This window comes from Pseudochaenichthys georgianus, chromosome 22, assembly GCF_902827115.2.
Source record: "Pseudochaenichthys georgianus chromosome 22, fPseGeo1.2, whole genome shotgun sequence".
In the NCBI taxonomy this organism is placed as follows: Eukaryota; Metazoa; Chordata; class Actinopteri; order Perciformes; family Channichthyidae; genus Pseudochaenichthys; species Pseudochaenichthys georgianus.
This window is the reverse complement of record NC_047524.1, coordinates 22930768-22954020: the sequence shown is the minus strand read 5'-3', so window position 1 is coordinate 22954020 and position 23253 is coordinate 22930768. Positions and strand designations below refer to the sequence as shown.

Genomic DNA, 23253 nt, shown 5'->3' with positions numbered 1-23253 from the left:
CTTATCCATCATTCTAAACATTTGAAAATAAGATAATTTGAAAATATGTTTGCCTTTTATTGGAGGTATTGAAAGACAACAAGATAAAGCAATAAAAGCCAGGGGAAAAGCTGGGACACAAAAAGGAACAGCTATCATATTGAGAGCCAACATAGACAGAGACATTTTACCAATTTCAATTTTACACATAGATTGCGGAAAATATTACAGAATGTTTCTACCAATTCCCAGAGATTAATAGAGGGAAATAAATGCTTTGGAGTTTTCCTTTTTGGGAGACTATTGGAAAAACATCTTAGGAATACCTTGAGATAATACAATTAAAAGTTAACCCTAGAGTCTGAAAATTGGGAGACTCCCAAAAACGTATTGTGAATTATTATAAAAATTAAGAAATTGTTCGTGTTACTCGCTGGCACAGCTTGGGGATAAAGTGGTTTTTTAAAAAAACTTAAATCGTAACTTGTCGAATAAATTGTAATGTCCGTCCTGTAAAGAAAATATTTAGTACTAAATATTTTATTTTATTTTATTTTATTTTATAGTGTGGGGAGCAAAGTATGAAAAACAGTGGTTCTCTTCTCAATCAATCAATCAATGTTTATGTATATAGCCCAATATCACAAATGTTACATTTGTCTCAGTGGTCTTCACAGTGTGTACAGAATATCAGTATGACAATACGACACCCTCTGTCCTTAGACCCTCACATCGTACAAGGAAAAACTTCCAGAGAAAACCCCACAGTCTCTTCTGGTCTTTCCATCGTCACACCCCCTGGGCTGGAAAAGTATTGTTTCCTCCTTAAATGTCCTTCCTAAAGTTGTAACATAGACTTTGTCAACATACATTACAACCTTATTATAATCATTAGGAAGTATTTGTTGAATATTTTCCCTTTTGATATTGTGAACGTGGGAGAAGTTTCCACCATACCAGGGTCGTGAAGTACTTTTTATTTTTGTCCTCTCTTTTTTGTATTTGTATTTTGGTAAAGACTTTCTTAAAAAATCTTGTAAAATCTGCACTGCAGAGAAACCAATGAAAAAGCAGCCTATAGTTTGCTAGAAAGCGTTAATGTACATTTAGTGTAGTGCTGATATCAAACCACTAGGAGGCAGTAGTCAATTTACACTAGCTCAGGGGTGTCGAAACCATAGACATATAAAGAGTAGACGCCGCATTGGCTGCTGGGGCGCAAGAAATACGGCCGCCATCTTGGACCGGTCATCCTACAGACATTCTACCCATAGACAGCAGAGGTTTCAAGATGCCAGAGCACTGTGCAGCATATTGCTGTGCAAATCGGCGGACGATTGCGAACAGGGGTCGGGGGATTACTTTTCACAAGTAAGATTCAACATTATAATTGGTTGTATTTTGTAAATAGAATATTATTGTACTGTATTGATGTCCGCCAGCGAAATCGTAGCCAGCAAACATTATGTTCATGGCCAACTGAGACTTTATAAATCGCTGCTGTAACAAGTGAATGTCCCCGTTGTGGGATGAATACAGTAAAATCTAATCTAATCTATCTAGGAAGAAGAAGGAAGAAAATAAGCTTGACCTCCTTCTTAAAATGTTTTTGTGTTGACTCTCAAATCTCCCGTTTTTATTTTGAAGGTTTCCCAAAGACAAAGATATGAGAAAGAAGTGGGAAGTTGCTTTGAGGAGGGAAGGGTTCACTGCAAGCGAGTCATCCGTGATTTGCAGTGAGCATTGTAAGCAGGACGAGTTTGACAGGACAGATTGTCCGACTCAGAGATGGTGTTATTCCCTCCATCTTCAGCTTCCCGGTTCACCTCCAAAGAGTAGGTGTATCATCATACGGTTATTAGCATTCATAAATGTAAATATTCTATTATCAATAGTGTGTGTGTGTGTGTGTGTGTGTGTGTGTGTGTGTGTGTGTGTGTGTGTGTGTGTGTGTGTGTGTGTGTGTGTGTGTGTGTGTGTGTGTGTGTGTGTGTGTGTGTGTGTGTGTGTGTGTGTGTGTGTGTGTGTGTGTGTGTGTGTGTGTGTGTGTGTGTGTGTGTGTGTGTGTGTGTGTGTGTGTGTGTGTGTGTGTGTGTGTGTGTGTGTGTGTGTGTGTGTGTGTGTGTGTGTGTGTGTGTGTGTGTGTGTGTGTGTGTGTGTGTGTGTGTGTGTGTGTGTGATTCTGCTTTTTCATTTTAGCCAGAAAAGGGCAGGTCTACTTCCAGAAAAGCTGAAGAGAGCCTGTCTGTGGCCCCTCAGGACGACCCAGAAGCTTCAACCTCACACTCACAACCTCAGCCTAATGATGTGAGTATTTCTATTTTCAACATCATATCATAATGGTCCTAGACAAAGTCAAATCTCATCTCTCTTGTTTGCTGCCACTCATATTAAACACACTCACAAATAAACACATACACACACAATTGAAGACATGTTGAACATGCATTCCTGGCACACACACACACACACACACACACACACACACACACACACACACACACACACACACGCATGATGCTGGGAGTGGCTTTGACAGGTGATGACTATAAGAAAGAATGTGGGCCATACTCTAGTTGTGTCAAAGTGTTGTGTGTGAAGTGAAACATCACTCAAACCATGTTCATCCCTCTTTCTACTGGGATCATAGCTATGTCTCGCCTGCTTCTCCTACTGCTCTTAAGGCCAGACTCAATGAAGCTTTAGCAAGAGTGGAGAGTCTCGAGCGAGAGAGGAAGAATGCCATGGCTAGAGAAAAGAGGGCAGAGACCACAGTGAGGACTCTTTTGGGGGATTTGAGGGAAAAGAACCTCATTAATGAAGAACTCAAAGAGGCTTGATTTCTACTCAGGGAAGATGAAAGTAGCACTTTGAGATTCATGTACATCTTACTCTTACACTCTTTATTAAACTCTATTATATGAAGGGGACTTATTAATTTTTTCTCATACAATTTCAGATCTTCAAATAGACTTGAAGGCAAAGCAGGGCCATGAGTACTCAAAGGACCACAGAGAATGTGCCCTCACACTCCATCTACATGGTCCAAAGGCATACAAATACCTCAGAGAGACTACAACAAAAAGGTAGTCTTAATGTTGTTCAATTTCATTTTTGGAAATTACGGTTGCAAGTACGTTAAATAGCTACTTCTCAATTTTTTTACAGGTGGCTGTGTTCGGTGGATGGCAAGCCTGGCCTGAACAAGATGATGCTGGATATGCTGGAGAGAAGATGCCAGGACGACCAGGCTAAATATGGATGTGTTTCACTCATGTTGGATGACATGGCCATCAGAAAACATGTGCAATATAATCCACATAACCAGTCAATGTCTGCTTTTGTAGACATGGGTGATGGAAACAATGAGACCGATGCTGCTACTGAGGCTCTTGTGTTCATGGTGGTTGGCCTACACGGACATTGGAAGGCTCCCATTGCATATTACCTGACGAAGTCTTTGTCACCTGAAACACAAAGGGTCCTAATCTAAATCTAAAATCTAATCTAATCTATCTAGGAAGAAGAAGGAAGAAAATAAGCTTGACCTCCTTCTTAAAATGTTTTTGTGTTGACTCTCAAATCTCCCGTTTTTATTTTGATGGTTTCCCAAAGACAAAGATATGAGAAAGAGGTTCTCAGTCATGCTTTGGAGGAGCCGCATGCACGGGGCATTCGAGTGTCATGAGCAACTTTGTGTAAATATGGTTTGGGCGGGGTGGTGTCATGTTCTTGTGTTTAACTTGAACATTTACATTTTTTATGTAGAAGTACATTTTCATTTTTTATGACATAGATATTCATTTTTACTGATATATAACTTCTGTCTATGTATAATGTATTATTGTTTCTTCATTTTTAAACTTATTAAAATAGCTGAGTATAGGCCTACACAATATGCTTCTCTATCATATATAGACCATTAGTGGTTTTTTATGTGTGTGTATATATTATATATCGTGTGTCTTTTGCAAAATACCTATCATACATAACATAGGCTATCAAATACCAGAATATTCTATTGCTGTTAAGCCTACTATGAATATTAAAATACGCCGAATCATGTGTCCGGTATCATGCCTACATATATGACGTTTGCAGAACCCCCCCCCCCCCGTGAAAATCAGTTTTGTATTCAGCGAGTTATGATTGATAAAATGCGCTGACACTTCATTGCGCCTGCCAGACAGATTACACTGAGTGGAGCGGCTGACCGGTCCAAGATGGCGGCCCCACGGCTCGTCAGCGCCAATAGGCAGCAGCGGTCGATGCGGCGTCTACTCTTTATATGTCTATGGTCGAAACTATAGAAAATATACGATGGTCTGGGCCAGAGCTATTTAATAGAAGAGTTACGACACCGGAAGTCCAAAAACGGTTATCGTCACGTGGTTCATGTAGACGAGGGATCGTTCCCCGGAAGTTCATGGCGGGCAATGTGAATGCATTGATAACAGGAGATAGAACTACGATTTTTGGTAATTATTAGTGAATAAAGGTTTTGATTTGCAATATTTATACAACAAATCGATATGTGTATGTATTTACATCAATATGTTTTCAAAAATAAAATCGAATTTGCTAATATTAAGTGATAATATTAGGATTAGTGTGAACAACTAGTTTACATGTTACTAACAGTGCCTTGGTTAAAGAGCCTGTTGCTGTTTATTTATAGCTTTGAATTCTTTCAAACCAATAGTATCTTCTTAAACTTGTATGGTAGTCAGGAGGATCACTTTCTAATGTTTATTGATACATTTAGAGGGAGGGGATCTAAAGTAATGCTTTAAAATTCAGATTGGATTCATTTCTACCATTTTCTTAAATTCATGGTAGTTTCAGTAATCCCCTGGTAATTGAGGACACAAGTTATCTAAATGACTAATGTCGTCTTTATGGCTTTCAGAAAGGACAGGAGACCGACAGGATATGATGATGATGATGTTAAATGTGTTGTTTTAGGAACATCCATTGCAAATACATGGAATTCAATAAACATTGAATAGCATATCATGCAGTTTGTCGGTGCCTTTTCCTCCGTGTTGTCCTGGTTTGCTGTGCTGCCTCCTAGTCGCCACCATGGTTTGCTGTGCTGCCTGGGGATGCTCAAATCGCTCAGAGAAAGGAGTACGAATGTACGGCTTCCCCACTGACACAGAGCGGAGGAAAAAATGGATGGCTCAAGTCAGCAGGAGCAATTTCACGACCAACAGCAACAAAATATGTGATTTATATACAAACACTGCATTTGCACTTTTTCACAAAACGAAAACCACACCATTGGGAAAGCTTAATGTTTTGTTTAATACAAAAAAACAGGGAAAGGCTTGAAAAACACTGAGAGTTGAGACTCAGGGTGCAGGGTGAGGGTCTCAGTGCAGGTATTCAGGCTCCATTGAACCCCCCTCTGGTTCTTGTGCTGAAAGAGGGAGTAACAGACAGGAGAAAGGGTTATACACACCTATATAGCACACCTATTGCCTTGGGGAGATAACGTGTTTACTTATATAAAACAGTAGTATTAAACGTACTTTGTGTTTTCACTCTCACTTAAGTCCCTCTCCCTTTGCCATCAATCCAGAATCAGCTGGGCTGCAACATTATACAGACAGGTAATAATCAACAGAATCACAAGGACACAATATGGCTCTGCTAAAAACACTCACTCTTACACGCACCAAAGTTATATTTATCTAATATTTAACTCCCTCCACCCCCGCATACAATCCCGTTTAGAAGCCCCTCTTCTCTAATTCAACATGTTGGACGAAATGACATAGAGAGAACGGAATTTACAATTAAAAGGCTGTTCAACGTGTGTTGCTAACTTGCTTCGGTATGCTAGCTTAATCTGTTATCTGTAAACGTTCCCTAAATCTACTAATTTAGGGATAATCCACTGACATCCTTTAATACACATGTTCATTTGAATCAGATGTACTGATAATATCCGCAATATACATCTTTAAACTTCTTCTTACCTTTAAAAGTCCGTCACGAACGGTCTATTATGCAGAAACTCCACAGCTCTGCCAGCCTTGGCGCTAACTTCCGGGGAACGATTGAGAGGCTCCACGATCCGCCATTGCTGTAAAAAAGTGGTCCATTGGGGTGAACGGAGATGTCGTAACTCTTCTATTAAATGGCTCTGGTCTGGGCCAGCCAATAGAGGTGAGGTATATTGTCTCATAAGTTAAGTTATAAGTTAGAAAGATCAATCAAAAGTAAATTATGCTTGATACTTGGATATGCTTTAATATTTTTTACATCACTTTGTGATGTCACAATGTTTTGGTATTTTTTTTGGGTTGTGCAAGCATTAGCCAATAACCAACCTTATCACCTGAATCTGCTAGAGCACCATTGTGTTTTTTAAAACCAAACATCTGGCAGAGGGGCGTGGGGAGAGGTACACTGATAAACTGAAATGTTGACCTTAATTAGGGCCCGAGCCAGAGAGTGCTAGGACCCAACGGTGTCCTAGCACAAAGTGCGAGGAACCTATTGTAATTGGTGGATTTTTTCTTCTTCCTGCCCTTTAAACCCTTTAAACATATCCAATGTGACACATTGCGAAGGAATAGTCGATCGCTTGGCTCCTCCAGACAGCCTCCTCGATAATTGATCCTCGACGAGCCTTGAGAGAAATGTGTTTTCCTTCGAGACGGCTCGCCGACATCCGTTTCCGGGTCGCTGCCGGAGGACCGAGGACTCGAGGGCGCGAAAATTAGAGAAATGACAAACGGCTCATTTCGGAGGACTCACGTGCATCGACTTGACGCCGGGTCGACCGGCACCTCTCCTCGACAGGCGCATAGATGCGAGGGCCCGCTCATCACTGCGCGCACGACTGTGACCGCAGTTTTAATGAAATGTATTATGTTAACAGATTTCACATAACTGTATTAGGTTAGTTGAAAGCAAAAATATTAATATAAAAAAAGTTTGAATTCAAAACATAAGGTCAAACTTAATATCACTGCTTTAAACTAACCTAATACAGTTATGTTAACTCTGTTGAAATAATACATTTAATTAGAGTCAACATTTCAGCGTAGTTCATTTGCATTTAAAGCTTCAGACACAGAATCCACACTTTTGGAACAGGGCTGAAACATAGGGTTGCTTCAATGCATGATGTGTTTGGTATTTCGAGACAAACACATGTTCTGTATATAGATATAATATATTGTTGAAAAAGAGTATAATAGGGGACCTTTAATTGAAGTCACCCCAGTTTATATTTTGAAAAAGTTACATCCAGAAACCAATGGTTACTAAGGATAAATTATATTGTGCCTATTGTAGTAAAACAGATCTGATTAGTGTTTACTGCCCTCAAATGGTCACAGAAGGGAATAACAACACTAGGTTAGAATGGGAATGATTTATCGACATGCTTTGTTGGTTTGCCTGGTGAACGAGGCTCTCTGTACTGTATGTTTAAAATACTATAAGGGAAGTTTAATGACAAAATTGAGTATTATAGTATGGCACATAAAATTAAAATAAAATAAAAAGGTTTTCCAATTTACAAGTGTATAAAAATGTAATATGTTCAAAACAGTAATTGTAAAAATATCTTGAAATGAGTCATAGTATTGCATGTTGAAACATAATGGTAGAGCATGTTAAATATTTCATGACAAAAATGTGTAGTACAGTATGTCGACAATATGAGAAAAACAACATATAGTAAGTCAGAAAATATCACAAAAAACTTAATAAAAAATAAAAATAGTATCGTGTGTCATCTTAGTAAAAAATAGTATAATAGTTTAGTATGTTGGGGAAAAAATGATAAAGTCTAGTATGTCGAAATAGTTGGAAAAGACAACAGAGCATTCAGTCAGTAGGGGCTTGGACTGGGAGCCGTAGGGTCGCCGGTTCAAGTCCCCGACCAGACCTAAATATGGAGTGTGGATTGCTACTTGGAGAGGTCCCAGTTCACCTCCTGCCCTGCTGTGGTGCCCTTGAGCAAGGCACTGTACATCCCCCTTCCCATTGCTCCCCGGGCGCTGTACAATAGCTGCCCACTAAGGATGGGTTCAATGCAGAGGCCACATTTCACTGTGTGTGCTTGTGTGACCATAAAAGAGGGTGTCATCCCTCCAATTATATTCTATATAGTAAGTGGAAAACATAATAAAAAACGTTGTTCATAATTTGGTTAGTGATGGTGATGGTGTGGTAAAGTACATACATACTGTATGTACTGCACTGTCTGTTGTTGTAATAAAGTAAATAACAAATGTGCAAATGCAGGGTTGTTGGTTGTTCCTAGAGTCTCTAAAAGTACAATGGGAGCCAGAGCCTTTTCTTATCAAGCTCCACATTTGTCGAATCAGCTTCCAGTTTGTGTTCGGGCGGAAGACACCCTCCGTTTTTAAGAGTGCGCTTAAGACCTTCCTTTTTGATAAAGCTTATAGTTAGGGCTGATTAGATTCAGCTGATATAGGCTTAGTTTGTCGGGGGACATCTTACTTCTTCCTTCTCTCTGTCTATACCTGTGTACTCTCATGTTCCGATTAACCCAGCTTCCCCAAATTTCTTTCTTGTTGGTGTCTATATAGCCTACGCCGGGATCCGGAGTCATGGATGATCCTGCGGTCCTGTGTCCTGGATCGCGAGCCCTGGATCTTGAGTCGTGGCTGTGGTCCTGGATCATAGGTCCTCCCATTTTTTCCCTTTAAACTGTGGGTTTTCTCCGGAAGTTTTTCCTTGTACGATGTGAGGGTCTAAGGACAGAGGGTGTCATATTGTCATACTGATATTCTGTACACACTGTGAAGACCACTGAGACAAATGTAACATTTGTGATATTGGGCTATATAAATAAACATTGATTGATTGATTGATAAAGGATTCTTATATTTTGGCTATTCTTCTGGCTTTGAATTGAGTGGAAGAAGTCCGGACAAGGAAGGTATTGATAGGCTCTGACTCCAGCAGTGCACTGGAAAGCATTACATATAGGCCTTTAGAAACAAGACAAGACATAGTAGGCCTACCGGAAATAGCACAAACACTTCAACAAATTTGAAGGGCAGGAGCAGTCACCTATTTCATCTGGATTCCTGCACACATTGGGGTGGAGGGAAATTATCTGGTATATGCAAAGTTGGAGACAAATTAGTATGAGTGTGAAATATTGCAAGGCTAAGATCACAATCACATCATGAAATCCCAAATGAAAAAGAAATGGCAGGATGAGTGTAATAGAGGAGTAAAGGACATACATTGTTTTAATGTTTACAGGTATATTGGAGAAACAAGAGAAGTCAACACATGTAAAAAAAAAAAGAGGACATCATTATCAGAATGAGATTGGTCAGGGCATAATAGCACGTTATTCATAGTGGAAAAAAATACGGCAGATGTGAATATTGTAGCAAGCTAGCAATGACAAAACAATTGCTGACGTTTTTTTTGCAATTTCTAAGAACTGAAGCAAATACTGAACAGAAACCACATAGAATTAAATATATTTTTGCGACGGAGTTCAGGGGATGTGGCGTAGGCCTACAAGGCAGTATTTAGGTCTTAAAAATGGACAAGGATTATAATGTAGGATTTGAGGTTTTACAGTGCTCATCTACACTCCATTCCAGAAGGTGGCGGTAAAGGCACCTACAAATTGTATGCAAACCGCAATTGACACTCCCTTAAGTCTTTTTGACCAATGAGATGTCTGCTGAGGCTGGGTGACATGAATTTGGACCAATGGCGTTAATCGGGTAACGGTTGATAGCAGCACTCCCATCTTCTCTGGTTAGTTCGTTGCTGCATCAGTACAGATTCAAACCTTTGTCTTTATCAGTCGGTTGGAAAATTTGAATTCAACCAAAATGAGGGAAATCGTGCATCTGCAGGCAGGCCAATGTGGAAATCAAATTGGAGCTAAGGTAAGCGAGTAGTTTAGATTTACATTTGAATTCTTAACTCATTCATTAAGTGCGTGGATGTTAATGTTCGTTTGGGCGGGTTGATTAGCCTACTTAGCAGCAATGCTAATGAAAGCTACCTACGGGTTCAACCTGTTCGAATCGTTAAGCTAAGTCATGCTGGTTAGCAGGTAATTTGACCGTTGTTGTGTTTTATTCTCTTCTAGTTTTGGGAAGTCATAAGCGACGAACATGGTATTGACCCAACCGGCTCATACCAGGGGGACAGCGACCTGCAGCTGGATCGCATCAACGTCTATTATAATGAGGCTTCAGGTTAGCTTTGCTTTAGCTCCTAGCTACTGTTGCTAGCGCAGCCGTTTCTAGGATACGGCAACAAGTCAACAAAACGTCAAGATAATTATGCTTTCCCAAACAACAATACAGCTGTAACTTATTATAATATTCTGTCGACATATATTAGCCAGTCACTTCGGTTATTTTTGTATTATTATATATTCGGTGTAACAAGGGGTTAATTTGGGCCGAGGCTGAGCCCGGCAAATAGGGCGATGCTTTGACGTCATCACCCCCGTACCGTTGTCAGAAGATATAAAAAAAAGATATTTAAAAACGTTTCTCGTTCTTAACTATACTATATTTAGGGTCGATATGGGTTGACTTTATTTTAAAATCGGCCGTGGTGAATGTGTGTCTCTGCGTTGGAGCTGCAGCACCGCCCAGACTCCGCTGCGGGCGGGTGGTGCAAAGGCTCTGCACCAAACCACCCCGCCCGTCTGGTAACACGGAGCCCGTTTCTTACACCATGCTATATGTATGCCTGTGCTTAAAGCTGAGTTATGATCAAATTGTGCATCGTGGGATTTACATCATACTGTAAATGCTGAGATTTCCGAAGAAATATTTTTAAGCTACGCCGACCAATACAAAGCACGTACACATTTTGGTGTATATATTAATAATTTAAGATGTATATTAATTCAAGTTTAATGTCACTATTAGAAAGACGGTCCTATTTGGTGGCATCAATGTGCGCATTTGATACAGTAGCAGATTATGTGATGTGCGACCACGCCTGCACCTCGACACAGAGACCCCCCACCAACACAATCCCAATTTAACCCCTGGCTAACCTTGTGCTGTAAGAAGACTGGACTCTATTGGCATGCCAGACAAACTATTATAAAATATAATTGAGCGTACAATATGCTTTTTACTGTGTTTGGTCATACTTTAAAGAAAGCAAAGTCTTTGATGAATAAAGATAAACGTGGTTTTGCTTGAGTAATTATAATGCAGCGATTTAAGAAGAAGAAAATTGCTTAATATAAATAATGCCTTCTTGTGTTTGAATCACCAGGTGGGAAGTATGTCCCCCGGGCCGTGCTGGTGGACTTGGAGCCCGGCACGATGGACTCGGTGAGGTCCGGTCCCTTCGGCCAGATCTTTAGACCAGACAATTTTGTCTTTGGTGAGAATATGAAAATGTCTTTAACTTGGGTTATTGAAGTTGCCATACTGTGATTAAGCAACTGGATTAGGGCTGAACAATATATTCCAAAAAATAATTTGTCGTCTTTTGCGATATACACATTATGAAAGGCTGAATTGTTGCATTTATAAGTATTTTTGAATGAGTTCACAGACTTTGAACATAAAACTGCATTTGAAAATGCAACTATCATTATTTTTTTTATTGCTGCTTAATTTTTTAACTTACATTTATTAAGTTTTACATAAGCCATGGCATCGTATGTTTTCCGCATATTGTGCAGCCCTGATCTACAGTCACTTTTCACTAGGGGTGGGTATCGTTAGGATTTTATCGATACCGGTATTTTTCTATACTTTTCAATAATTTGGTGCTCAAAATTATAGACATGATTAAAAGATGTGAAGATTAAATGACACTAATTTTATTGCAATTTTTATTTATTTAATGTAACTTCTTTCAATGTCATACCAAGCAGGTATGAGTGTTTGACAGTGTGTCTCTGAAAGGGTGGTGGTAATTAGGGGCAGTTCATAAATCCATGTAAATGACCATTATTCAGTTAAAACGAGACGAGACCTCCTAAACCGGAAGCTTTTGCCAGTTCTATGCTAAGGCAGCCGTTAGCCCGCTTTGCTAAGTGTTGATTTAGACTCTTGGTGTTGGAATTCTGTTCCATGTAGGTAAAATGGTTAATATCGTCTGTTAGCTGAGTTTCTTCCCGTTAAGTGGGTATGCATCATTAATAACTTGTTAAATGTTAAGAAGCCTTGAGATGCCGTTTCTTGCAAGATGTTGCCTCTGACCCTATGGTCTGCCCCCGGGAGTCTCACAATAATAAGAGCGCTGTTAGGAGAGATGACGAGTGGCATTCAGAGTGGTAATCAAACCGGATACGTCACACGGGGTGAGAGTTCTGAACCAACCAGAATTGTTTAAACTAAGGAAGTAGCGTAATTCATATGTCGATAGCGGCACCGTTTGTCCAGCGGCTTAACGGTATACCAATACCGTCCAATCAGGTACCGGTACTGACTTAGTACCGTTCTCGATACCCATCCCTACTATTTAACATTTGACCAATGAAGTCCTATTTTAATGTAGACCCAAGATGTGCTAGCATGTCACAGCTTTGATAAGAGTTGTGTGTTTGCATGTGACACAGGCCAGAGCGGAGCTGGTAATAACTGGGCAAAGGGTCACTACACTGAGGGAGCCGAGCTGGTGGACTCGGTCCTGGATGTGGTGAGGAAGGAGGCGGAGAGCTGCGACTGCCTGCAGGGCTTCCAGCTCACACACTCCCTGGGTGGAGGAACCGGCTCGGGCATGGGCACGCTGCTTATCAGCAAAATCCGAGAGGAGTATCCGGACCGCATCATGAACACTTTCAGCGTGGTGCCTTCCCCCAAGGTGCTTATAATACACCAAAATACTACAACATTAACTATGTTCCTTGTCTTATTTCTTGCCTTAATGTAAATCCTTCTCCCTCCCCCGACCTCAGGTTTCAGACACAGTTGTGGAGCCATACAACGCCACCCTCTCCGTCCACCAGCTTGTGGAGAACACAGATGAGACCTTCTGCATTGATAATGAGGCGCTGTATGACATCTGCTTCCGCACACTGAAGCTCACCACCCCCACCTACGGAGACCTCAACCACCTCGTGTCAGCCACCATGAGCGGTGTCACCACCTGTCTGCGCTTCCCGGGCCAGCTCAATGCTGATCTGAGGAAACTGGCCGTCAACATGGTGCCCTTCCCCAGGCTACACTTCTTCATGCCCGGCTTCGCCCCATTGACCAGCCGTGGCAGCCAGCAGTACAGGTAGATATATATATATATATATACAAAAGCATTAAGGATTTTAATTTTTCTAGAGAACATATAAAATGAATGCAAATGTAAAGCAGGTTTGGCCTCAATTACCTTCCGTACTTCCATTGTTGATTTTTTTTTTTTTTTTTATTGCCTCGCCTTGAAAAGGCAAACAAAGGGAGAAATTGGAACAAGCTAAATGTATTGCGTTCTTAGACCAGTTTGTCATGAATAACAGCACCACACGGTTTGTTTTTTATCCCCCCCCCCCCAAAATACATGTAAATGCAATTAAGACGATTATATATATTTTTCACTTAAAACAACACATTAACAAATGCATTTTGAAATAAATATTTATCGGGTGGTGTGTCCTCCCCAGGGCTCTGACGGTTCCTGAGCTCACCCAGCAGATGTTCGACTCCAAGAACATGATGGCAGCCTGTGACCCACGCCATGGCCGCTACCTCACGGTTGCAGCCATCTTCAGAGGCCGCATGTCCATGAAGGAAGTAGACGAGCAGATGTTGAATGTGCAGAACAAAAACAGCAGCTACTTCGTAGAATGGATCCCAAACAACGTGAAGACTGCCGTCTGCGACATCCCTCCCCGTGGCCTCAAGATGGCCGCCACCTTCATCGGCAACAGCACGGCCATTCAGGAGCTGTTCAAGCGCATCTCAGAGCAGTTCACCGCCATGTTCCGCCGCAAGGCCTTCCTCCACTGGTGAGTGATAGAGGGTTTATGTATTTCAAGATGAATAGTTTGGACAAATAAATGTCAGGAAAGAGTGAATGTTATATGCATGAGAGTAACATTTCCTTGTTTCAGGTACACCGGCGAGGGCATGGATGAGATGGAGTTCACAGAGGCTGAGAGCAACATGAACGACCTGGTGTCTGAGTACCAGCAGTACCAGGATGCCACTGCTGAGGAGGAGGGCGAGTTTGAGGATGAAGGCGAAGAGGACCTGGCCTAGATGCCCACTCCAACGTTTTCTCCCCATATTCAACAGTTAGTTAGGGCGTGGTCAACATTCTTCAAAAGCATCATTGTAGAATTATTGACAATTTGCTTTTGTTCAATAAAACAACAGTTTTAAAGAATCGCACAGTAGTTCCTCTGAATGTCACACAATGATAACAGTTCCTGTCCCGCCTTGTTCTTTAAATGTCTGTTGTGTTCTTACACGTTCTGTTCTTCCTTCCTGCTTTGGATATCAATGTTCTTATCTTGTGTATTTTGTTCACTCTTTTTTTCAAGTTGCGGTTCATTTGTTATGAAACAGAACATAACAGTGACCAGTTAAAGGCACTGAATTTGACAAATCCTGTTTTTGACATGGAGCTTAATTGTTTTGAAGGAATTGTTCACTGTTACAATGCGTGTACTGAGATGTTATAACATCAAATGTGAAGATAGATTTTAATAAAAGAGTTATGATTTGGTGCTACATCGTATTGTTCCTGAACTGAACTATGACCAATGTTGTATTTTATGAAATTATTTAGTGCTTTCATTTATTAGCCTGAGTTAAACGGTATGTATGCGCATTTCTGTCACTGAAAAAGATATAAGTACAATTAAGAACAATCCCAAAATAATGACATGGGATATAAAAATAGTAAGAAAGTGTTCTGAAGTCAGCCATTTTGGCTTCATGCCCACTGAGCAACTCAGGATTAAAAGAGGTGTCGCTATCAATGTTTTCTTACCTTCATAGTTGGCATTTTTCCTACATAGCTAAATGGATGGGCTGTAAAACAATAGACAAAATGGCGCCAGAACCGGATAGAAGATATTGGGTTATATCTTTCAGAATGTTTTAAAGTGATACGTGATGTCTGTTGCTGAATACCAACTGCTATCCTAGCTAACGTTAAGCTAGTGATTTGCTGCTGCAATTATTCAAGCCTCCGACGACGCATCAAAAGATGATCATTCCACATTATAAATAGGGGAGAGTGGGGTAAATTGAGCCATTTTTTAGTTATGCTGTCCTCTAAGCAAGGATAAATGACACAGTAAAAATGAAAACACACACCTATAATTCAGGAAGTCTCCTATCAATGGCAATGATAATAATTAATATTTGATCAAGGGCAGTGAAAATATTACTTCTTAAAAAAGGAAAGTCTTGTGGCTCAACTTGCCCCAGTGTAGGGGTAAGTTGATCCAGGTCAGGAGGTATATTGAACCACGGTTCAAACCTGGGCATACCTACAACAAATCTTAAAGGTAACTATAAACAATAAATAACAAACCAAATACAAGCTTAGTTTTTCAAATATTTTTAATATAAATTTCGATTGAATTTTTAACATGTTAAAAGAAAAAGTAATCATACAAATGGTGATACAATTTCATACATCTTACCAATCAAACACAGGGTAAATTCAACTATAAATGTAGCCTACAATGAGCTCTTCTTATCAACTTGGCCTACTTTCATTAATTTCTCCATTGAAAAACTGGCTCAATTTACCCCAAGGCCCATGGTTCACTTTACCCATAGCCACCATTTTAGAAAAAATAGCCAAGCATTACAATTCAGAGTCATCTTTAGCTTAATGATTCACATGGTTTAATACGCTGCCAACACATCAACTATACAATATGTGTTTAAACCTGGATACTTTTTTTTTGACATGACAGCCGATATAGCTGACATCTAGAAAATGTACTTTGACAAGCAAAAAACGTTTTTTTGTAAACATTTTTACTTACCAGACCACAATGAGTATCTGGGGTTACATAATGTAACCCAGCCTCTATATAGGCGCAGCCCTCTAAGGCTATCGCTATTGGGTAATCCCCTCTGCACGTGTGCAGCACTGACAGACTTATTCCACGCCCACCTATGATGTGGGCCCCACCTCCAGGCTCACTTCCGTATAAATAGGAAGTAGGCCCTACAATCCACTCCAACAGCTTTTCTTCAGCTGTTCGCGGAACCAGTGGGGCCCGAACCTTAGAGGGCTGCGCCCAGTGGTGTAGTGGAGATTTTTTTACTGGGGGGATGCTATTTTAAATTAGGTCATCCCAAACAATGCCAAACAAGTGCGCACACGCGCAGTGCACTCACAAAACGGGCAGACAGGTCCACAGAAACTACCGGTATGCTTAGTCCTACTTTACTTACTGTACCGCAAAAAGCAGACGGCGCTGTGCTCAACAGACACACACAGACTCAAAACCATGGACACACTGGCACATAACAATGTAGAGGCCTAAATTGCATAAACTACAGTATTGCAACTAAGCAGACAGCGCTGCTTTTCTCTCTCTCTATCTCCACTTTCAAAATATATTTAAAACAAACAATTCATAACAAACAAACAAAATTCCCAAAGTTGTCCTGAAATTAACTTATTAAATAAACAAAACGAAAAATGTATATAGCCTACTAATGCAAACATTGAATCTGGACTGGAAATTATTCTGATTAGGCCTAGCCAGAGCTATTTAATAGAAGAGTTACGACATCTCCGTTCACTCCAATGGACCACTTTTTTACAGCAATGGCGGATCGTGGAGCCTCTCAATCGTTCCCCGGAAGTTAGCGCCAAGGCTGGCAGAGCTGTGGAGTTGCAGCATAATACACCGTTCGTGACGGACTTTTAAAGGTAAGAAGAAGTTTAAAGATTTATATTGCGGATATTATCAGTACATCTGATTCAAATGAACATGTGTATTAAAGGATGTCAGTGGATTATCCCTAAATTAGTAGATTTAAGGAACGTTTACAGATAACAGATTAAGCTAGCATACCGAAGCAAGTTAGCAACACACGTTGAACAGCCTTTTAATTGTAAATTCCGTTCTCTTAATGTCATTTCGTCCAACATGTTGAATTAGAGAAGAGGGGCTTCTAAACGGGATTGTATGCGGGGGTGGAGGGAGTTAAATATTAGATAAATATAACTTTGGTGCGTGTAAGAGTGAGTGTTTTTAGCAGAGCCATATTGTGTCCTTGTGATTCTGTTGATTATTACCTGTCTGTATAATGTTGCAGCTCAGCTGATTCTGGATTGATGGCAAAGGGAGAGGCACTTAAGTGAGAGTGAAAACACAAAGTACGTTTAATACTACTGTTTTATATAAGTAAACACCTTATCTCCCCAAGGCATTTCCCATCCAATAGGTGTGCTGTGTGTGTATAACCCTTTCTCCTGTCTGTTACTCCCTCTTTCAGCACAAGAACCAGAGGGGGATTCAATGGAGCCTGAATACCTGCACTGAGACCCTCACCCTGCACCCTGAGTCTCAACTCTCAGTGTTTTTCAAGCCTTTCCCTGTTTTTTTGTATTAAACAAAACATTAAGCTTTCCCAATGGTGTGGTTTTCGTTTTGTGAAAAAGTGCAAATGCAGTGTTTGTATATAATTACATCACATATTTTGTTGCTGTTGGTCGTGAAATTGCTCCTGCTGACTTGAGCCAGCCATTTTTTCCTCCGCTCTGTGTCAGTGGGGAAGCCGTACATTCGTACTCCTTTCTCTGAGCAATTTGAGCATCCCCAGGCAGCACATCAAACCATGGTGGCTACTAGGAGGCAGCACAGCAAACCAGGACAACACGGAGGAAAAGGCACCGACAAACTGCATGATATGCTATTCAATGTTTATTGAATTCCATGTATTTGTAATGGATGTTCCTAAAACAACACATTTAACATCATCATTATCATCATATGCTGCTAGTCCTGCTGCTGCTGCTGCTAGTCCTTTGATAGTCACCTGTCGGTCTCCTGTCCTTTCTGAAAGCCATAAAGATGACATTAGTCATTTAGATAACTTGTGTCCTCAATTACCAGGGGATTACTGAAACTACCATGAATTTAAGAAAATGGTAGAAATGAATCCAATCTGAATTTTAAAGCATTACTTTAGATCCCCTCCCTCTAAATGTATCAATAAACATTAGAAAGTGATCCTCCTGACTACCATACAAGTTTAAGAAGATAATATTGGTTTGAAAGAATTCAAAGCTATAAATAAACAGCAACAGGCTCTTTAACAAGGCACTGTTAGTAACATGTAAACTAGTTGTTCACACTAATCCTAATATTATCACTTAATATTAGCAAATTCGATTTTATTTTTTAAAACATATTGATGTAAATACATACACATATCGATTTGTTGTATAAATATTGCAAATCAAAACCTTTATTCACTAATAATTAACAAAAATCGTAGTTCTATCTCCTGTTATCAATGCATTCACATTGCCCGCCATGAACTTCGGGGGAACGATCCTCTTCTACATGAACCACGTGACGATAACCGTTTTTGGACTTCCGGTGTCGTAACTCTTCTATCTATATGGCGCTGGGCCTAGCCTACATTGCAAATAAGCAGACAGCGCTGCTTTTTTCACACACACACACACACACACACACACACACACACACACACACACACACACACACACACACACACACACACACACACACACACACACACACACACACACACACACACACACACACACACACACACACACACACACACACACACGCCTTGCGTTTTGAAGACTGATACATCAGATATGGATGAACAAACTTTGCAGCCCAGTGTCCCAGCTTTGCAGTGTATCCACGGGTATGTCTCTTGTTTCCTCCGCCACATCTCCTCCGTCCATACCTCTGGGAAAGGTGAGCTTGAGCTAGCCAGGGGAACGTGCACGTTAGCTAGCATTATCCACGTCTTTAGGCGGCTCTTGTGATGATGTACTGTAGTACTAGTAGCAGCTTCACTTGTAGCTTCGGTGCTGCTAGACTCTTTCTTCTTGTGAATTATATTCTTTTTAGAAAGGAAGTCAAGTAAAAAAATGTTTGCCTGCCATTATAGAGCTTTTTCGTTAGCGTTCTTGAGGGAAAGAGCTGCCGCAAAATCGGCGGGCGGTAAGCTGGCCGTGGGTGTGTCACTGACACACCCCCAGCTCGCCGCGGGGTCACGAGCCTGATGACTAATCATAATTATTTAAGGAAATCGTTTTTATTTTTTATTATAATTACTATGAAATGTATTATGTTTTTGCCATTATTACAAGAAATACACACTTGCAACTGATAAGACTGGCAATGATTTTATATTTATTAGACTATTGAAAAAAAGATCATGCTCCAAATAAGTGGGGGTACGGCGTACCCCCGCGTCCAACGCCCACTACACCACTGGCTGCGCCTATACTCATAGAAGCTGGGTTACATTATGTAACCCCAGTCTATATCGTATAAGGCTTCGTCCTCTAAGGCTATCGCTATTGGGTTAAGGGCGAAGCAAGATGTAGTCCACGCCCCACTGGTTCCGTCCGTTACCAGAAGCACAAAACACACCTACTCAGTTAATAACCCATGTCCATTTCGCTGTGCGTAAATGGAGCATCCCATTCCCAGGGAATATAGCATTTAAAAAAATGAATATTTCTCCATCAGGGACGAAGGTAGGCTGTCAAGGCAGGTCGTCCAGATAAAATAACACTCATCCCTCCTCTGCGTAGCGGCTCCAGCGCCGTCTCTACACACTTTGAAAAAGTGCCTGGAGCCAGGGAATATCCGAACGGCAGTCGATTGAACTGGTACGCTATTCCCTGGAATGAAAATTGCAGGAATTTCCTGTGTTTTGGGATGATGGTTATGTGGAAGTAAGCATCCTTTAGGTCTATGGAAATGCACCAATCTCCCTGGTGCACACACTCCATTACCTGTTTGATTGTCAGCATGTGAAACGGCCTTTTCTGTATCACTTTGTTGAATGCTGACAGATCTAGCTAGGATGGGTCTCATCCCCCCGGTCTTTTTTGGGATAAGAAAATAACGGGAGTAAAACCCCTGATTTTCTTCCCCTTGCGGAACCCTGGAGATTGCTCTTTTTAACAGGAGTTTCCGCAGCTCTGACTGGAGCGCAAGACACTGTTCTCGGGATGACAGAAGTGTTTCCTGAATCCCCCTCGAACTTTCTTGAGAAGAAAAATAAATAAATCTATTACTACACAACATATTTAAAAAAATGAATGCCATTTCAGTTTGTTGTTACTTTGTTCTGAAAGCTGAACCTGCTGCTCCTCACAGAGAGAAGAGGGAAGAGGCTGTGAATTACTTTAAATGGTGGATAAGGGTGGATAGCCCCCATTGTTCTGTGTGTCAAAATGAAAGACAGCCCACACATCAATCATCAAACCGTGGGGTCTTATTTAATTACGTGTTGATTTCTATCAACACGTAATGTTGTATCGATGTATATAGAGATGTACTACAGCAAAAGTATTCTCCGTCGGGACTTCCTGCAACAACACCACGTTGTTATCTTGATTCTGATTGGCCAGAAGACATGATCAAAGATGTTCTATTGAGAAGATGATCACTACGTGACAAAAGTTTTCAAACCGTTTCTAGTCTTCGGTATTTCCAGACAAGTGACTGCTGAAATCAATCTTACTAACTGCTGTCTGTGCAATTTACTCCGCGAGTTGGCGGACTTTATTTAGCTTACTTTAAAATCAGTTTTCATGGTGGGGCTAAGCCATTTCTTGGTATGGCTGTAGCCTACCCCAGTATACCCTGGCCCCGCCACTGAACATATAATAAAACAATTAAAATGTTGTATTCAGCCCTGATTAAAACAGCGGGCCCAAATCCTGGATGGGTGGGCCCAGCGCCATATAGATAGAAGAGTTACGACAACGGAAGTCCAAAAACGGTTATCGTCACGTGGTTCATGTAGACGAGGATCGTTCCCCGGAAGTTCATGGCGGGCAATGTGAATGCATTGATAACAGGAGATAGAACTAGGATTTTTGGTAATTATTAGTGAATAAAGGTTTTGATTTGCAATATTTATACAACAAATCGATATGTGTATGTATTTACATCAATATGTTTTAAAAAATAAAATCGAATTTGCTAATATTAAGTGATAAAATTAGGATTAGTGTGAACAACTAGTTTACTTGTTAGGCTAACAGTGCCTTGGTTAAAGAGCCTGTTGCTGTTTATTTATAGCTTTGAATTCTTTCAAACCAATATTATCTTCTTAAACTTGTATGGTAGTCAGGAGCATCACTTTCTAATGTTTATTGATATATTTAGCGGGAGGGGATCTAAAGTAATGCTTTAAAATTCAGATTAGATTAATTTCTACCATTTTCTTAAATTCATGGTAGTTTCAGTAATCCCATGGTAATTGAGGACACAAGTTATCTAAATGACTAATGTCATCTTTATGGCTTTCAGAAAGGACAGGAGACCGACAGGTGACTATCAAAGCAGCAGCAGCAGCAGCAGCAGCAGCAGCAGCAGCAGCAGCAGCATATGATGATGATGATGATGTTAAATGTGTTGCTTTAGGAACATCCATTGCAAATACATGGAATTCAATAAACATTGAATAGCATATCATGCAGTTTGTCGGTGCCTTTTCCTCCGTGTTGTCCTGGTTTGCTGTGCTGCCTCCTAGTCGCCACCATGGTTTGCTGTGCTGCCTGGGGATGGCAAATCGCTCTGGCTGGACAAATCGCTCAGAGAAAGGAGTACGAATGTACGGCTTCCCCACTGACACAGAGCGGAGGAAAAAATGGCTGGCTCAAGTCAGCAGGAGCAATTTCACGACCAACAGCAACAAAATATGTGATGTAATTATATACAAACACTGCATTTGCACTTTTTCACAAAACGAAAACCACACCATTGGGAAAGCTTAATGTTTTGTTTAATACAAAAAAACAGGGAAAGGCTTGAAAAACACTGAGAGTTGAGACTCAGGGTGCAGGGTGAGGGTCTCAGTGCAGGTATTCAGGCTCCATTGAATCCCCCTCTGGTTCTTGTGCTGAAAGAGGGAGTAACAGACAGGAGAAAGGGTTATACACACAGCACACCTATTAGATGGGAAATGCCTTGGGGAGATAAGGTGTTTACTTATATAAAACAGTAGTATTAAACTTACCTTGTGTTTTCACTCTCACTTAAGTCCCTCTCCCTTTGCCATCAATCCAAAATCAGCTGAGCTGCAACATTATACAGACAGGTAATAATCAACATAATCACAAGGACACAATATGGCTCTGCTAAAAACACTCACTCTTACACGCACCAAAGTTATATTTATCTAATATTTAACTCCCTCCACCCCCGCATACAATCCCGTTTAGAAGCCCCTCTTCTCTAATTCAACACGTTGGACGAAATGACATTAAGAGAACGGAATTTACAATTAAAAGGCTGTTCAACGTGTGTTGCTAACTTGCTTCGGTATGCTAGCTTAATCTGTTATCTGTAAACGTTCCCTAAATCTACTAATTTAGGAATAATCCACTGACATCCTTTAATACACATGTTAATTTGAATCAGATGTACTGATAATATCCGCAATATAAATCTTTAAACTTCTTCTTACCTTTAAAAGTCCGTCACGAACGGTCTATTATGCTGCAACTCGACAGCTCTGCTAGCCTTGGCGCTAACTTCCGGGGAACGATTGAGAGGCTCCACGATCCGCCATTGCTGTAAAAAAGTGGTCCATTGGAGTGAACGGAGATGTCGTAACTCTTCTATTATATGGCTCTGGGTGGGCCCGGCCCCATGGCCATGGGGCCCGCCCATGACGCCGGGTCTGGGTCTCCACACGCTGCATCACACACCGACTCTCATCCTGTCTCTGTTTAGAAAAAAAGCTCATAAACAGGACCCTGAGGCGGATTTATGCTCCAACTCGCGGAGGTGTGTGCAGTGCTTTTCACCTCGTGCGTAATAGCCGCGCTATACGACTGTGTGTATGCACAACTGAGACAGAGGAAAAACCGCGCTGCTTGTTACCCGAAAGGATAGAAGCGGCCGATTTATATGTCAAGCCCTGCTGTCTTATAACCGACTGGCTAAATACCGCAGGCTTATACAGCGAGCCTAGCTGTTTGCTAACCGACAGATTAGAAACCGCTGGCTCAAACGGCGAGTCCCTCTGTCTATTGACAGGTTAAAAGCAGAGGGATTATGCAACAAATCCTGCTGCCTTTTAATCAATGGATTAATGGCAGCCGGCCTGAATAGTGTGGGGG

The 23253-nt window shown here is 40.9% G+C and overlaps 1 protein-coding gene and 4 long non-coding RNA genes across 5 annotated transcripts; 4 read left to right on the top strand and 1 right to left on the bottom strand.

Moving 5' to 3' along the window:
* The first annotated feature begins 1223 nt into the window (after positions 1-1223).
* Positions 1224-2193, top strand: LOC139432925 (uncharacterized). Its single transcript, XR_011642495.1, has 3 exons — positions 1224-1350; positions 1627-1814; positions 2179-2193. It is a non-coding gene; the product is annotated as an uncharacterized lncRNA (long non-coding RNA).
* A 5-nt stretch (positions 2194-2198) lies between these two features.
* LOC139432924 (uncharacterized) lies at positions 2199-4222 on the top strand. Its single transcript, XR_011642494.1, has 3 exons — positions 2199-2286; positions 2939-3065; positions 3148-4222. It is a non-coding gene; the product is annotated as an uncharacterized lncRNA (long non-coding RNA).
* Positions 4223-5267: 1045 nt separating this feature from the next.
* LOC139432913 (uncharacterized) lies at positions 5268-6060 on the bottom strand. Its single transcript, XR_011642491.1, has 3 exons — positions 5964-6060; positions 5514-5574; positions 5268-5401 (listed from the first exon to the last, which is right to left on the bottom strand). It is a non-coding gene; the product is annotated as an uncharacterized lncRNA (long non-coding RNA).
* Positions 6061-9749: 3689 nt separating this feature from the next.
* On the top strand, positions 9750-14651 carry LOC117467502 (tubulin beta-1 chain-like). The gene is made up of 7 exons (XM_034111142.2): positions 9750-9887; positions 10094-10202; positions 11248-11358; positions 12545-12789; positions 12884-13206; positions 13580-13924; positions 14030-14651. The coding sequence occupies exons 1-7, from the start codon at positions 9831-9833 to the stop codon at positions 14175-14177; spliced, it is 1338 nt and encodes a 445-aa protein (XP_033967033.1). The 5' UTR covers positions 9750-9830; the 3' UTR covers positions 14178-14651.
* Positions 14652-16682: 2031 nt separating this feature from the next.
* On the top strand, positions 16683-17527 carry LOC139436069 (uncharacterized). The gene is made up of 3 exons (XR_011645280.1): positions 16683-16824; positions 17214-17274; positions 17394-17527. It is a non-coding gene; the product is annotated as an uncharacterized lncRNA (long non-coding RNA).
* Positions 17528-23253: the final 5726 nt, after the last annotated feature.